Here is a 16,806-nt window from a genome sequence, read left to right on the forward strand (position 1 = left end):
AAAAACGCCTTTGTTTTAATAACTGCTACTACAATTCACATATCATGTGTGCGGCACTATCTCCGCTACTTCGCGTTAATACAAGAGGAGGTGCCCTTCCTTGTACTTTTTCGATGTCATCCGTCAGTCTCGCCTGATACGGATCCCACACTGCAAAGCGATACTCCAGGATAGGGCAGACAAGCCTGGCGTAAGTAGTCTTTTTAGTGGACTTGTTGCACCTTCTGAGTGCTCTCTCTTTAGTGGACCTGTTGCACCTTCTGAGTGCTCTGCCGACGAATCGCAGTCTATGGTTTGCTCTACCCCCAACATTATCTATGTGGTCGTTCCAATTTAGGTTATTTGTTATTGTAATCCCTAATTATTTAGTTGAATTTACAGTATTCAGACTTGTGTGACTTATCGAAACTCTGCGGATTTCTTTTAGTACTCATCTGAATATCTTCAGATTTTCTTTATTCAAGGTCCACTGCCACTTTTCCAACCATACAGATATCTTATCTAAACCATTTTGCAATCCGCTTTGGTCGTCTGATTACTCTACGAGGCAGTCTCCCCCTGTGCAGCGCGCCACCAGCTGGAGGCGGCGCGAACGCCGCCCCCGCCGCCACCGCCGCCCCCGCCGCCGCCCGCTCACACTACGGAGACGGCAGCCCGAGTGAGGTCACCGCTGCGCCACCGACAGCGCCTCCCTGCTTCTACGATGACGTGCCTTACTCCGTGAAGAGTTTGTGGTAAGCTCCGTCACTACTAACGCACATTTCCTACAGTCACTGCGAGACTCATGGGGGTGCTGGCCAAGTGTATATGGCCAAACGTCGCAGTCCCCTTTCTTGTATATTTCCGTAATGTAGAACTTTTAGTTGACAGGAAAGGCTACATCTTTTTAAAAAATTGATTTCCCGGTAAGACTGGATCAAAGAGGTGCCCTGTATTCTTCTCTGTGTTTGTAGTGTGAATTACATTCGGTTCAAAACACAAATGAATTACTCAGTGCCGTTACATGGCAAAGATAATACAAAGTCAGATTCTTCCCGCAGTTTTAAGCTAAATTCTTTCCAAAAGATAGTGAATATATTGGTGTGTTGGCTCCAGTTTCTAGTTTCAACTATTGTTTCGTATCTTCCATATTCATCTTTTAGGAAGTAGGTATCAATGGGATAAGTATAGACTGCAATTGCACAAGACGTTAATTAAATGTGAATGAATAGTTATAATGTAAGTTTCGCGTGGTTCTCAAAAAGAAATTACGAAACAAAAGTGAACAGAAAATTTTATGCACCAGTGGAATAATGTTATGACACGCTGTATGGTACGTGTTTGAATACCAGTCTATTTTTGAAATTTTTCATTCAATGACTTTTTTGGACTACTTCCAGAAGTAGTAAGCACTGAAAATTTGTACCAAGCTACGACTCTAATGCAGATTTCTTACTTATCGCACCTTACTCACTAGGCTCAATCACCACACGAGCATGGCTGGCTCAAACTTCCATTGTCCTTCATAGTTACATCTTTATACTATCTTTATTTTCCAAACACTAGATTCAGAGATTCTCCCACAGATTATGTGGGAATAGCAACCCTAGTAATATGACGTCGCTAGACGACGGTGGCTGACCCCGCTACGAGACATGGATGTGAGATCCTCTACAGGTAGTGTTTGGAAATTATGAGAGGAAATACGAGCCTGAATCAACGCTGGAGTGTGGTACATAGGCCCGTTCAGACTAGGGAGCATCATCGGCAGCAGTCTTCTCTTCTCTTCTTCTGATCGCGGTTGAGTGGAGTCGCATTCAGCAGTGGCCGCCTGGCCACTCGTAAACAATTTCCTGAAGCTCAGAGTGTTTAGCAAGTATACTGTGCACAGTTTTTTCAGTTTCACCATAAAGGAATTTGAGCATAAATCGATTTTAAGATGAGAAGGAAAAACAACCGCGTAATATTGTGATACAATACTACTAACGTGCTGCTCCACACAGTCCCGCCGATTAAATATATAGGTGTTCCATTCCAAAGCTGTATTAAACGGAATCACCATTTTAGCAATGCAGAAGTGGAGGTTTATTGGTAGAATTTTAGGAATTTGTTGTTTATCTGTAAAGGAGACTGCGTATGGAAATCTAGTGCGACGAGATTGAATTAAAATAAGACATCAAACCAATTCATTCACGGGCAGCCGGATTTGTTACCGGCATGTTCCATCGACACCTGTGTATTGTGGAGGTCCCTTGGGAACTCAAAGGGGAACCCCGGGAGAGAAGCTGACGACTTTTTCGAGGAACACAGTTTAAGAAACTTAAAAAACCGGCATTTGAAGCTCATTGCAGAACAATTCTACTGCCGTGTTGCATAACGACCACAAAAATAAGATAAGAGAAATTAGGGCTCGTACAGAAGCATGATTACAGTCGCTTTTCCCTCACTTTATTTGAGAGCGGAATAGGAAAGAAAATGACTTATAGTGGTACAAGGTACCCTCACCCTCGGTGGCTTGTGGCTTCTGTATGAGATACGGATGTAGATGTAAAGTCGCTTTTCTCTTACAGAATCAATCACAAACGGTAGTGTACGATGGTATCTGGCTTTAGGAAATAAAATACAAGCATTAGACACTGAACTGATGGGGTTGCATCGTCGCTTCACTGCCCGTCCATTTCGCGATCAGATCAAAGACAATGCAACTGGCACCCCTCTGATTCTTATACAGGCCCATAACTAACAACAGTCAGAGTAATCAACACTCGAAATTAATCAGAGAAGTATACAACAAGCTGTTGAATAATACAGAGTCTCTGTAACTATTCAAGCAGAAACATGGGAGAAAAACAAGATTTTTAATGGTGACAACGGGTAAATAAGGTTTTTATGGGCTTTCCCCCATACAGAGATTCAATTATATCGAGATTTCATTACATAAGATGATCAGCCTTGGATGCGAGTGGTCTGCGACCTAATATACATTTATAATCTCCATGCAGCACAGACATCAGAAGTTGTCCAAAACAAAAAGAAAATATCATCTTCCACACAATCCCCTTTCTAGGTAAGATTTCCTATCAGATAGCCAATGTCTTCAAACGAAAAGGCATAAGCATATCCTTCACAACAGACAACAGGATCGGACAGAAATTACCCCACAACATCAGCACACAAAACCCTCTGCATCACACAGGCGTATACAAAATTAAATGTTTAGACTGTGACTGCTTCTACATAGGCCAGACAGGGAGATCATTTGAGATTAGGTTCAAAGAACACATGGCAGCACTAAAAAACAAAAAATACCACACATCAGCTATTGCCACCCACCTGCATGAAACAAAACACCATGTTAACAACACAAGTATCAGCATCCTACACATCCAACCAAAAGGCAGAAAACTAGACATCCTTGAAACACTCCAAATATACGAACATCAAACTAAACAACCTGAATGCATCTTAAATGACAAAAATGACAATATTTACAGTAGTATCATCTCCGTTTTCAACAACTGCCTACGTCATTAAAAATTGCTAAGCGCACACACACACACACACACACACACACACACACACACACACACACACACACACACACACACAATATTTATTTATGTTACCATAACAGCCCTGAGTGTACAGGAGATTGACTTCATTTACAGATATACAATCACACCAACAGTTTGTACCCCTTGTCAGCTTGAAACTATGTATACAACTGCTGATACAAATACACATCCATGTGCACTTTTTAAGCATTTACCAATGTATTACCACAACCTTTAGACAGTTAATACATGCAACAGATATAATCTTAAGATCCTTTGCCTTGTAAAGTTTGCTGTCATACAATCTCTCTCTCCACCCTCTCCCTCCCTCTCATGTTCTCTTTATATTCCTTCCCTTCTGCCTCCAGCCTTTCATATCTACCTATGAACCCCTATAAGAATGGTCAATTGTGTATTATTTTATTTTATTTTATCACTGTAGCCAATATGATTATTGCACTTAAAGTTTCCAACACCTCACCTGATTGTATAAATGAGTATGAACTTTATGCTATTTTAAGCTGTCAAAATCGTATTTACTTACTGCCTGAAGTATTTACTCCAACAAATGTATTCAACACCTCCAAATCATTCAAAAAAGTTTTCTGTAATAATGTTGTTAGGACATATATTTTCTGGACTTTGTGAGAACGTTTTCTCTTTTGCTGTACGATCCATGCACCTAATAGATTACGACGCCATATTTGTTTATACAATATGATAGTGTTCATGTGATGTGTTACGACTGTGAAAGGATCCTGTGACCACTGGAGGTACTTTATCTTACTTAATTTATGTTTACTGCTAGATACAAGTTCAATTTTTGTCAAAACAGACCAAGTTCTGAAATACTGTTTTGTTTTCTCCACTAGACAGTGTCACAACTTCCTCCAAAGAAATCGTAACACAACACAAACACACAAATGCCATATTAACTGATGTATATCCACCTGATGATGGAGGTTTAAACCTTTGAAACGCGTTGTGGAAACAAATAAACAGTGACTGGTAATAGTAAACTTTAGCTGAAATCATTTAACTAACATGAGCCGGATAGATATTTGTAAAATCGGCACAAATAAATGTCGTTAGTCTTTTGACGCAAGAAGGGGCATATGCCAACAACCAACGATAATTCAGTACTACAGAAAACATTTAAGAGACAGAACACAGCACACTTTGTAAAATAAAGTCTGAAACCTCCCAACGTGAGATATCTCTGTAACACAGAGGCCCCAAAATAAAAGCTATAATGTTAAACATCGTCTATGAGAAGACTTTAAATTATGTAAAGCATATTAAAATGGAAATTATCAGTCTTAGAATATTGTATTTTTCTTCTCTGACCCAAATAGGACTCTAGTTTTTCGGTTTTGATCGTCGTTGCCAGATTCTGGTATTAGAAAGCCACTTCTGCTGCTGGTATCGTGGGTCTGATCCAGTTTATCATTGATCCAGTCCCCAGATTTTATTTTCATGCCATTTCAATGAGCATGGTGTTAGGAGTAACCCAGAATCTACTCTCTAGGAATCAACATGGATTCCGGAAACAGCGATCATGTGAGACCCAACTCGCTTTATTTGTTCATGAGACCCAGAAAATATTAGATACAGGCTCCCAGGTGGATGCCATTTTCCTTGACTTCAGGAAGGCGTTCGATACTGTTCCGCACTGTCGCCTGATAAACAAAGTTAGAGCCTACGGAATATCAGACCAGCTGTGTGGCTGGATTGAACAGTTTTTAGCAAACAGAACACAGCATGTTGTTCTAAATGGAGAGACGTCTACAGACGTTAAAGTAACCTCTGGCGTGCCACAGGGGAGTGTTATGGGACCATTGCTTTTCACAATATACATAAATGACCTAGTAGATAGTGCCGGAAGTTCCATGCGGCTTTTGGCAGATGATGCTGTAGTATACAGAGAAGTTTCAGCATTAGAAAATTGCAGCGAAGTGCAGCAAGATCTGCAGCGGATAGACACTTGGTGCAAGGAGTGGCAACTGACCCTTAACATAGACAAATGTAATGTATTGCGAATACATGGAAAGAAGAATCATTTATTGAGTGATTATATGATAGCGGAACAAACACTGGTAGCAGTTACTTCTGTAAAATATCTGGGAGTATGCGTACAGAACGATTTGAAGTGGAATGATCATACAAAATTAATTGTTGGTAAGGCGGGTACCAGGTTGTGATTCATTAGGAGATTCCTTAGAAAATGTAGTCCATCAACAAAGGAGGTGGCTTACAAAACACTCGTTCGACCTATATTTGAGTATTGCTCATCAGTATGGGATCCGTACCAGGTCGGGTTGACAGAGGAGATAGAGAAGATCCAAAGAAGAACAGCGCGTTTCGTCACAGGGTTATATGGTAAGCGTGATAGCGTTACGGAGATGTTTAGCAAACTCAAGTGGCAGACTCTGCAAGAGAGGCGCTCTGCATCGCGGTGTAGCTTGCTGTACAGGTTTCGAGAGGGTGCGTTTCTGGATGAGGTATCGAATATATTGCTTCCCCCTACTTATACCTCCCTAGGAGATCACGAATGTAAAATTAGAGAGATTCTAGAGCGCACGGGGCTTTCCGGCAGTCGTTCTTCCTGCGAACCATACGCGACTGGAACAGGAAAGGTAGGTAATGACAGTGGCACGTAAAGTGCCCTCCGCCACACACCGTTGGGTGGCTTGCGGAGTATAAATGTAGATGTAGATGTACATGAATGCCTGCTGAGAGTTTTTCTGATAATGATGTATTTGGTTTTGCTCGCGACGTTACCTCAGGGATATTCTGCTGTGTAGAAGCTTCTCTAACCAGCGACCCATACGAGCAAACCATATGACACTTCACCAGCTTTTACTCGTACCTTAGGTAATTGGGTAATACACAACTGTGTTTGAAAACAACGTTTGCTTCCATACCCAGCAGCTGACTCAATGCAGACAGTAGAACGTAGCTGTAGTTCTGCAGTTTATGCATTGCCTAGAATTTCATATCAATAAACAGAAATATTCAATAAAAGATAAGTGAATAATTACTAAAAGAGCTCTACTCTAACAGCTGTAACTGCTGCAGACGATGGCAGAGAATCCTGTTGCATAATGTTTATTCATGAAATTATATCTCAAATAAGTGGAAAGTGTAATATTACAGACAGAAATAGTCTTACTAAATGCAGAAACGTAGCGTAGAGTGTGTTGACAATGGTAACCAAATCCCCAAGTTAGAAGGTGATCTATAGGTGCGAAAACTAAGTCTATTTCGTTATTATATTGCACAAAAATATTTATGAGTTCAAATTAATTCAGAATTCAACATGACGACTTACGCAGTAACACATGAGAGATATCAAACAGAAACTCATGCTCTGCCTATTCTCAGTTCCGTAATGCAAGTGGTAAATTAAAGATCCAAACTGCAACATACGCGGACATTCCAAAAGTTAGAGTCCATTCAAAAGCTAAAATATTACAGCGGCCGCTCAACGCTCAGAAGCAGTCATTGTTGCTAGGTCTTCCTTTCCATGTTGGTCCTGTAGTCTTTTACACTGATGGTCTTTCTGTAGCTTCCGCAGGCCCCCTAGTGTAAAAAAAACCGCCCAGTCTCCACCACAAAGATTATGTTACCTGTTTAGCCCCTTCCTGTGTTAGGAAACCACTGACCTATTAAGTGGAACCCAGAAATCCACCGCCCCACGGCGCAAGTCGAGGACTCTACAGCCTACATGGTCACAGAGTCGTGTGAGCCTCTGATTCAGACCCTCGGCTCGGCTCAGTCGGATCCGTTAATGATGCTGCAGGTGGTGAGCTCTGCCTCCATCTCGCAAGCAAGACTGACATCCTTATCACGCCAGCTAGCAGCCCAAAATCTGTGAGAATCTCACCGATCCAAGTGACACATTTTAGTAACAATCTGAGCCACCACCTGCAGATGGCTGCACCCTGTGTTTTATACAGCACCCAGAAGTGGCCTTTCCACATCTGGAATGACTCCTCCTGATATGCACACAGAGTGCATACTGGATTCCGTCTCCTTCTTAGCAGCCGTATCCCTAAGGGGCCCCATTACGCGCCTAACGTTGAAACTCCCAACTACCAGTAATCCCATAGTCATCTAACAGGCGTGAAAAACTAGGTCCATTTTTAAATGATATTAAACAAAAATATTCGCCTGCTCTAAATAATTCAGAGTTCAGTATGATGATATACGCAGTTACACACGAGAGATATAAAACAGACTCATGCTCTGTTTACTGCCTGATCTGTAATAAAACTAAACTCGTTTCGAACAGGCCACGAAGGCCCAGAGGTACAGACCAGCTGCCGTGTCATCCTCAACCCACATATGGGGAGGGGGGGGGGGGCGGCACATGGTGAGCACACCTTTCTCATGGCCGTATATCAGTTTACGTGGCCAGAGCCGCTATTTGTCAATCGAGTAGCTCCTCAGTTTGCGTCACAAGTGCTAAGTGCACACTTCTTGCCAACAGCACTCTGCAGACGGAGCAGTCACCCGTCCGAGTGCCAGCCCAACCTGACAGCGCTTGACGTCTGTGATCTGATGGGAACCGGTGTTACCACTGCAGCAAGGCCATTGGCTCAGTTTTGTAATACAAGTAATAAATTAAAGTTTGGCGCTGGAGCCCATCCCTACCTCGCACAAGTTCCATTCAAAAGTTAGAGTACTGCGGCGCCTCTTCACCACCCAGAATCAATCCAGTCACCTGCGTTACCAAATCTCACACTACACCGTAGGCAGATCTGCCTCATTCAGGAATTAGCGTAAAACTATCTTCTTCAATATTTCAATGTTAACTGCTCAGATGTGTCGACTTGCCTCCAGCAGTGTTCTGCCATGGGTTGTTCTTAGATTCATTCTGAAATATTTAGTCCATGTAAAATATTAACTTCTGTAGTTTTTAAGATATTAGTGTTTCTCTGAGTGTGCCTCGTTCTTCTCAGATCGCTGATGTGTTCGGCTTTGCTCTAGGTTGTAATTGTGATTTATCGTTGAATTTGTGTGAGTTGTAAGCTCGTCAGCACTCGAATGCTGGTGGCGGCGCAGTGCCTGCCCCGCTGTGCGTGCGGCCGCTTCTGAGCACCGCCCACCCCCACCTCCTGCTGTGCTGCCCCCTGGCTGGTGCTGCCGCACTGCGCCCTCAGCCCGCCGGTTAGCGCTCAGCCACACAAACAGACTTCCCCGCACCCCCTACTAGTTCTGGGTAGCCCACATACGCACAATATTGCAACCCTACTAAATCCTTCGTATAGTGTTTGTAGCTGTGTTACACTTTCTGTCAGTACTGCTGTGTTGTCCGCATAGTGTACACTATTATTTTCCATTGACTCTTACTCCTTTTTGCACGCCTGACGTGTCTTCTTTGAAGACTGCCTCTGCACAAGAGTTAAATTAGTTGGGGGAACAAGATGCTGTCCTTATTGTATACCGAGCGTTATATTAATGTCTTCTATTGTTTCTACATCTCAGCTAATAATAACTGTCTCTTGTCAGAATATGTTTTCGAGTATTCTAATATCCTACCAGCCAGTGTCACTTTCGCCAAATATAGTCACCAATTTAGTCAGTCACACTTTGTCAACAGATTTTTCGTAATCACTAAGCCCTGTTACTACATCTTGATTCGTACCTACACATCTTTGTATCAATGTATTCACTGCAAACAGCACTTCTCTGTTGCTCATACCTTTACAGAAACAAAACTGATTTAATTTCTATTCTCCATTCCTAACGATTTTGAGGAAAACTTTTATATAACATTAAGATTATCATTTCAAAAGTATATTTTAGTCACGGTGTTTGAAACACTCCCTTATTAAACCCACCGTTACTGACTAGTGGTTAATAGCCTAACAGTTTAGAGTAGTCTGACCGTGTGAAACTGATAAAGGCTGATCGATTACTATTTGCACGAGAGTTGTTTCGTATCAAATCCAACAAAGCTAATTAGGATGTCATGTAGCAATAATCCACACATACTTCATTGTTAATGTTCTTTGTCTTTTGTTTAAATAACACGAAGGAGGCAGTTACTCGCTTCGTCTGACAAAAAAATAACCGTTGACTCACCACAGGCCGCCTATTAATATCGTCACACGCCAATGTTCTTCATGTAGCACTGAATGAACAATCCTCTCTGCAATCGAAATCGTGGGTGCCCGGCGCTGTTGTTCACTAATCATGGTGCACAAATGAACACTTAAACTCGTCAGCAAATCACTCAGTCAGTACCATTTCTGTATTTGCTGCAGGTCGGGCCCACGGCGTAGGGTGACACACACGGCTGTCAAGCTGTTAAACAACTGTAAGCGCGGCCGGCCGTCCTGCCAAAATCCGCCATGCTCGCTTAGCAGCCAACACCTTAGTTGCTCGGAGTCTCAGCACTGACCACTCTCTGGCGCACAGGGCGCGCGTCTAACGGTAGTACCTACAGCGACCTGCGTGAGGCAAAGACATACTGTTGTCAATAAGTAAGGGGCGGTTGACCCCATACATGTGGAATTTCTCCAGCTTCCTATATAGTATTATTTACGTCAATGAGTACATGCACTTGGTCATTTTCTATCAGCCTTGCAATTCCACTGGTATGTCATCTGGACCAGATAATTTCCTCGCTTTTGCACGTCTTCGTGGGTATTCCACTTCACATTTTATTATCGGTGAGCCATATTGCGCTAACTCCTGTATCAAGTCGTCTCTGTGGTCTTCAGAAAGGTCTTTTACGTATTTTCCGCATCTTCTAAGTTTCTTGAAAGTATCCACGATTATGTTTCCTCGCTATCATTAAAATCTGTTTTTTTTTCCCTCTTGTCATTTCTGTAACTCCTTTAACCTTTTTGTGGACGCGCTTTAAACGATAAAAACACTAATCTTAATAGTGAAAGAAACTTGCGAGTAGGAAACGCAACAGGTTATCAAAAACCGAGAAAAACGATGAGAGAACAGTCGGAGGAGGGAATAATAAGGTTAGAGCAGATAAAAAAACTAGGGCAATACTTGAAAAACGGAAGGAAAATATCTCTGGTAAAAACAATATGAAACGCAGCTTCCAGAGCGCAACGTGTGTGTAGCCATTGAATGAATTTCACTGAGGAAGTACAGGGCAAATAAACTGAAGGATTCACAGCTCGGAGGCAGTAGATCGTCTGGGTGATCCACAAAACATCTTAGACAAGGAAATACACGCTACAGCTGACTAAAAATAAACTACTGTAAACATAATCTATATGCAGTCATAATTAGTAAAATTACAAACTCTTCACACCGATTGAGTAGATATGATTTCCTTACAGTAAGTACAAGGCAGTAAGAACTAAGTATTTGGCAGTGAGGTAGTATGGAATGCCGCTGACGAGAGTGAGGAAACAGTTTTAATTATAGGTGGAATAAGCTGTGAAAAATCCAAGTTTCTAAAATTTGGAGGGCGTAGGGTCATGGCTGGCAGTGCACAGCGCAAGCGGTTCGGACCACATCGCTCGGCACGCATTCCTGAACATGAGGCTCTGTAGCAGAAACCTGTGTCGTGCTATGCTGATTTGAGGAGCCTCATAGTGAACCGACATTGACACCTAATTTCGGAGCCCAAGGAGCACATCTGGGACCTGCTGGACAGCAGCTGCATCCCAGAAACCAACAGCCTGTAATTTATGGAAACCGCGCAGTCTGAGTACATACACCAAAATATCACTCCTCTCATCAAATTGTATAGACCTCCCACCACAAAAGAAATAATACTATGGCAAAATCATGTGGCACTTGTAGGCATACACTCTTCACGATCCCGTTTTCAGACAAACATTGCCCATCTTGATAAAAGTGAAGCAAAAGGAAACCACAGATTGTGCTTCCATGTTGATCCACGGTACGCATCAACATTGAAATAAAAAGCTTCACAACATGTACAGGATTAAACGCCCAAAGGTCTTAATTAAGAATACAAGATGATTAACACTTACTAGAGGGGCAAGCACATATGGAAAAGAATTACAATGAACGTCGTACGCCTGCTTTACGGTTTACATATAAAAATAAAAGGGCGAAGCAGAGGGCAGCAGAACACGCCCTGGAGTAAGTTACATAACACATTCTTAAGCAGTCTTCCACTCTACTTGTGAATCGAGAAACAAGTAGTAGATCAGCAGACTATTGGTTAGGCGGATATACTGCGGAAAGGGGAGAGAGAGAATAGTACTCAGTTGCACCAAACAACAAAGACGAGAAATGATCATGTATTTTTCTAAAATGGAGTCGCGACTGTTAATGGAACACATTTAATATTTTTGGAGTAGTTATTGGAGATAATTCGCAGAGGATTTTCCTCTGTATACACCGAACATTTAATAGAACCAATACTTCCCAGAGATTTTGTCCAAAATAACTAGAACAGGCGATCGCCAAAAGACTGAAGGTTGCTAATGCTGATTAAAGCAGAATGTCAGAGTTACTGGCGCAATATACAGGTACATTTCATATCTGAGTTCAGTCCAGAAATCATAACATAATATTTGCGGTCGTCAACAACATAAGTGATTTAGTTAAATACAGTATCATAAAAATAGAATTTAACGAACGGGTGACAAGCATGATCTACAACATTATAGTGTATGGTGTGTCTAGAATCAATATTGGTGGACAGATTTCGACACTATCAACAATAAAATGCCTGACTGGATAGAGCCGGATGTTGTCAGCTCATTATGCAGAGCTGACGTGGAGCCCCGTCCTGAAACATTGCAAGTACTGCATGTGACCAACGTGAAGATATGTCGGGACCCAGTTCGGTAATAACTGGAGGGAACATCTGCAGGAAAATCCAAAAACTTTTAAAACTGTGCTTCAAAGCGACTGGTGCTAAAATTAATTTTAAAAATCCCGGCTTTTGGAACCAGCCTGTACATTAACTGCTTTAACGTAACTGAGGAGCGGATACTACTGTTTTGTGTACTTTCCTGAACTCTAAAACATGGCTGGGAGCACAAACCTAACACAATGCTTTATAGAACAATTTCTGATAATATCCCATGGTAATTCTCACGAACGTGTAGACCTTCAGTGAACAAAATTATTTAGCAGCTGTCCTTCCACTGTCGCCTGCATTTGCTAACAGAACACAGGCAATGGTACGGAAGTTTGTATCACGCAGCAACATCTTCAACAGTGCCTCTGGTACCACACCGCTACAGCATGCAGAACTTCCGCTATGAATCACAGACGTTGGAGCTCAAGGAACGGTGCTAAACTACGCTACTGGCCATAAAAATTGCTATACCACGAAGATGACGGGCTACAGACGCGAAATTTAACCGACAGGAAGAAGATGCTGTGATATGCAAATGATTAGCTTTTCAGAGCATTCACACGAGGTTGGAGCCTGTGGCGACCCCTACAACGTGCTGAAATGAAAGTTTCCAACCAACAGCAGCTGAACGGCGTTGCCTGGTGAAACGTTGTTGTGATGCCTCGTGTAAGGAGGTGAAATGCGTACCATCACGTTTCCGACTTTGATAAAGGTCGGATTGTAGCCTATAGCGATTGCGGTTTATGGTATCATGACATTGCTGCTCTCTTTGGTCGAGATCCAATGACTGTTAGCAGAATATGGAATCGGTGGGTTCATGAGGGTAATACGGAACGCCGCGCTGGATCCCAACGGCCACGTATCACTAGCAGTCGAGATGACAGGCATCTTATCCGCATGGCTGTAACGGATCGTGCAGCCACGTCTATATCCCTGAGTCAACAGATGGGGACTTTTGCAAGACAACAACCATCTGCACGAACAGTTCGACGACGTTTGCAGCAGCATGGAGTATCAGCTCGGAGACTATGGCTGCGGTTACCCTTGACGCTGCATCACAGGCGATGGTGTACTCAACGACGAAGCTGGGTGCACGAATGGCAAAACGTCATTATTTCAGATGAATCCAGTCTCTGTTTACAGCATTATATTTGGCGACAGCATCCGTGTTTGGCCACATCGCGATAAACGCACATTGGAAGCGTGTTTTCGTCATCGCCATACTGGCGTATCACCCGGCGTGATGGTATGGGGTGCCATTGGTTACACGTCTCGGTCACCTCTTGTTCGCATTGACGGCACTTTGAGCAGTGGACGTTATATTTCAGATGTGTTACGACCCGTGGCTCTACCCTTCATTCGATCCCTGCTAAGCACTACATTTCAGCAGGATAATGCACTACCGCATGTTGCAGGTCCTGTACGGGCCTTTCTGGATACAGGAAATGTTCGACTGCTGCACTATCCAGCACATTCTCCAGATCTCTCACCAACTGAAAACGTCTAATCAATGGTGGCCTAGCAACAGGCCCGTCACAATACGCCAGTCACTACTCTTGATGAACTGTAGTATCGTGTTAAGCTGGATGGGTAGATGTACTTGTACACGCCATCCAAGCGCTGTTTAACTCAATGCCCAGGCGTATCAAGGCCGTTATTACGGCCAGAGGTGGTTGTTCTGTGTACTGATTTCTCAGGATCTATGCATCCAAATTGCGTGAAAATGTAATCACATGTCAGTTCTAGTATAATATATTTGTCGAACGAATATCCGTTTATCATCTGCATTTCTCCTTGTCGTAGCAATTTTAATGGCCAGTAGTGTATATGGAAGAACAGGAAACACTGAAAATAATCGAGAACGCAATACCCAACTGCGTTTTCATTTGACCGAAACAAATTAGCAAAGCCATCTCATTCAATGTAGGCCCGATAAATAATAAACTATGTTATATATGGTATTACATGGACAACACCAGTTTACAAGGGAAACTATAAACAACCACAATCTGACCACATAAATAAAAAAAATGTTCGATATAATTGGTACCATTGTGTATTACACCTGTTACCTAGAATTGGCGGAGGGGCTTCGTCCTGGTGCAGTCCTTAGTGGTTCACAACCCCACAATAGGCCACAGCAGTCAACCCACCCAACCGCCGCCCCACACTGAACCGAGGGTTATTGCACAGTTCGGCCCCCAATTCACCCACCCCCCTACCCCCGGGAACGTCTCATACCAGACGAGTGTAATCCCAAATGTTTGTGTGGTAGAGTAATTACAGTGTGTGCATAGATGGAGACTGTTTGTACAGCAATCGCCGACATACTGTAAAAGAGGTGGAATAAGGGGAACCAGCCCGCATTCGCCAAGGTAGACGGAAAACCGCATTAAAGCCCATCCACAGGCTGGCCGCCGTACCGGCCTTCGACAATAATCCACCGGGCGGATGCGTGCCGGAGACCGGCACACCTTCCTGCACGGCAAGCAGCGCGTTAGACTGCGCGGTTCAGCGGGCGGGCCTGCATTGGTGCCCCTGCATGTATCAACCGCAGTCTACCCACCAGCGACGGTCCTTGTACCAACGTCAGTACTGGATGCTGGACTCCATCAGCCACGTCTTCGGATCGCTGATCATCTCATATAGCAGCAAGCGCAAAGCCATCGCTAGAACAATCTCAGACACAAGGTGTTACCATACTAGAACCAGAGAGTCGACTGCGAAAGACATGATTACTTTGTATACCACTGACCGGGTACCAGACGGAGTACTTATGTCGCCGAGCAGAGATCCTGCTCTACAACGTCATTCGTACTGGCTGAATTGATTCTGCTCTTCTCGTGTCGTCAGCGGCCTACAGTTCCGCTACATTCGATTAATGAACTTTTTACAGAGTCTTTACTGCTTAGTCAAACTCTCGTTAGTCATAGTTGCATCCTAACAACTGTCCCTTGTGTAATGTTATGGGAGTAACGAAGGCGGTTCGGTCGACACATTTCTAACCATTTTCTGCTGAGTTGCTCACAGTCTCTCTTAACCCTTCCAGTGCTACAAAAGTGCCCGACGCCTTCCATGGAGAGTGCGGTTTTGCTGTAGCCCCTATACTCCTGCCCACGCTTGCAGACAGAATTCCAGCCTCTACCGGCTGAGTGTTTTCGCCGCAGAGTCCGGATCCCCTGTGCCGAATGTTTCTGCAGAGCTTCACGTGAGAATTTCGTCTGCTACTCTGGGTTTCGCAGCTCCCAATACAAAATACAATAGACACTCGACCATCCAGCCTAATGTGGAGGATGCTCGAGCCGGACAGGAAAAAAAACTGCATAGGCTGGAGTTGTATAAATTCTCCTGCGACCCCAGCCGTACCATTCGAAACATTCTTTTTTGTATCAAAATCTGGTTTTACTAACTTTTTCTGACTTCTTATATGGTACATATTACCTATTTCAGACGCTTTAATTAAAACACGAAAGATGCAACAAAACAACAATTTAACAATGCACACTGTTTGGACGTCTGATATGCAACTGAAGAGACAAAGAACACTGCCTTCCCAACACAGCACCTCTCTATGTGTGTTCATTGTTGTTTGAGAACGCTGGAAGACGTCTGCTAAGTATCATTTTTTGAAGAGTGGTTACGGTAATTTATTCACTATTAATTATACAGCACTCCACAAATGAAGCACAAAATATGTGTAAAATATTTTGAAAGGCCGTACAGCTGTGTAGCCGGCGACCGCTTGCTGAAACGCTCGAAAGGTACAGTACATACAATAAAATAATCCTCATTTTACCAAGGAGAAGTATTATTGCGACGTTAATTAAGTCGGTTGGATAGTAGGAGTACTGGATGGTAACGAATCAGATAGTCAAGAGTCTACTGCAAATGCCGTTATTCTAACGGCTTAGTTTTGACATTAATCTCCTTTAGGAATGAATTACTGCACAGACAAACACAAAGGTATGACAGTAGTGTTTCACGCCTAAGGACTGTACCTTCCTTGGAGTTTTTAATAGGATGTTTCTAACATCTGTTCTTTGTTGAAATCTATTGTCGTTTCTTGGCGCGAAGTTATCACGTGGTTCGTAATTATTGTTTCTTCGTACTGTGTCTTGTGGATTCCACTGCTTTTTGCTTTCGTTTTCACGTGCGCTTCTCCTTTTTCTTGCGTCATCTTCCGAAAATATGAACTCTAGTTCCCTCAGAATACCTTTAAATGCTTCGACGTCATTGCCTCCGCGACCTACTAATGATTGCTGGTATTTCAATGGTAGCTTCATGGCGCATAATTTTATCAACTCTCCGTCACTGTATGGTACATCCAAGCAATGACTTTTGTTTGCCATTACTTCGAAAAATTTCACGGGACACTTCTCTCTCTTGAATTTTCAAAATATGGGTTCTGTAATAATTCATACTTCACTCATCTGTGCTTCGCTGGACCAATATTGT

General features: G+C 43.0%; 1 protein-coding gene across 1 annotated transcript in view; it reads left to right on the forward strand.

Moving 5' to 3' along the window:
* LOC126267936 (ankyrin-3-like) overlaps positions 1 to 16,806 on the forward strand; it is a 227,418-nt gene that overhangs the window by 150,514 nt on the left and 60,098 nt on the right. The window contains exon 6 of the mRNA XM_049973247.1: positions 567 to 734. Coding sequence (XP_049829204.1) covers positions 567 to 734 — 168 coding nt within the window. The remainder of the gene's footprint in view (positions 1 to 566; positions 735 to 16,806) is intronic.

Source organism: Schistocerca gregaria, chromosome 4 (genome assembly GCF_023897955.1).
Source record: "Schistocerca gregaria isolate iqSchGreg1 chromosome 4, iqSchGreg1.2, whole genome shotgun sequence".
NCBI lineage: Eukaryota > Metazoa > Arthropoda > Insecta > Orthoptera > Acrididae > Schistocerca > Schistocerca gregaria.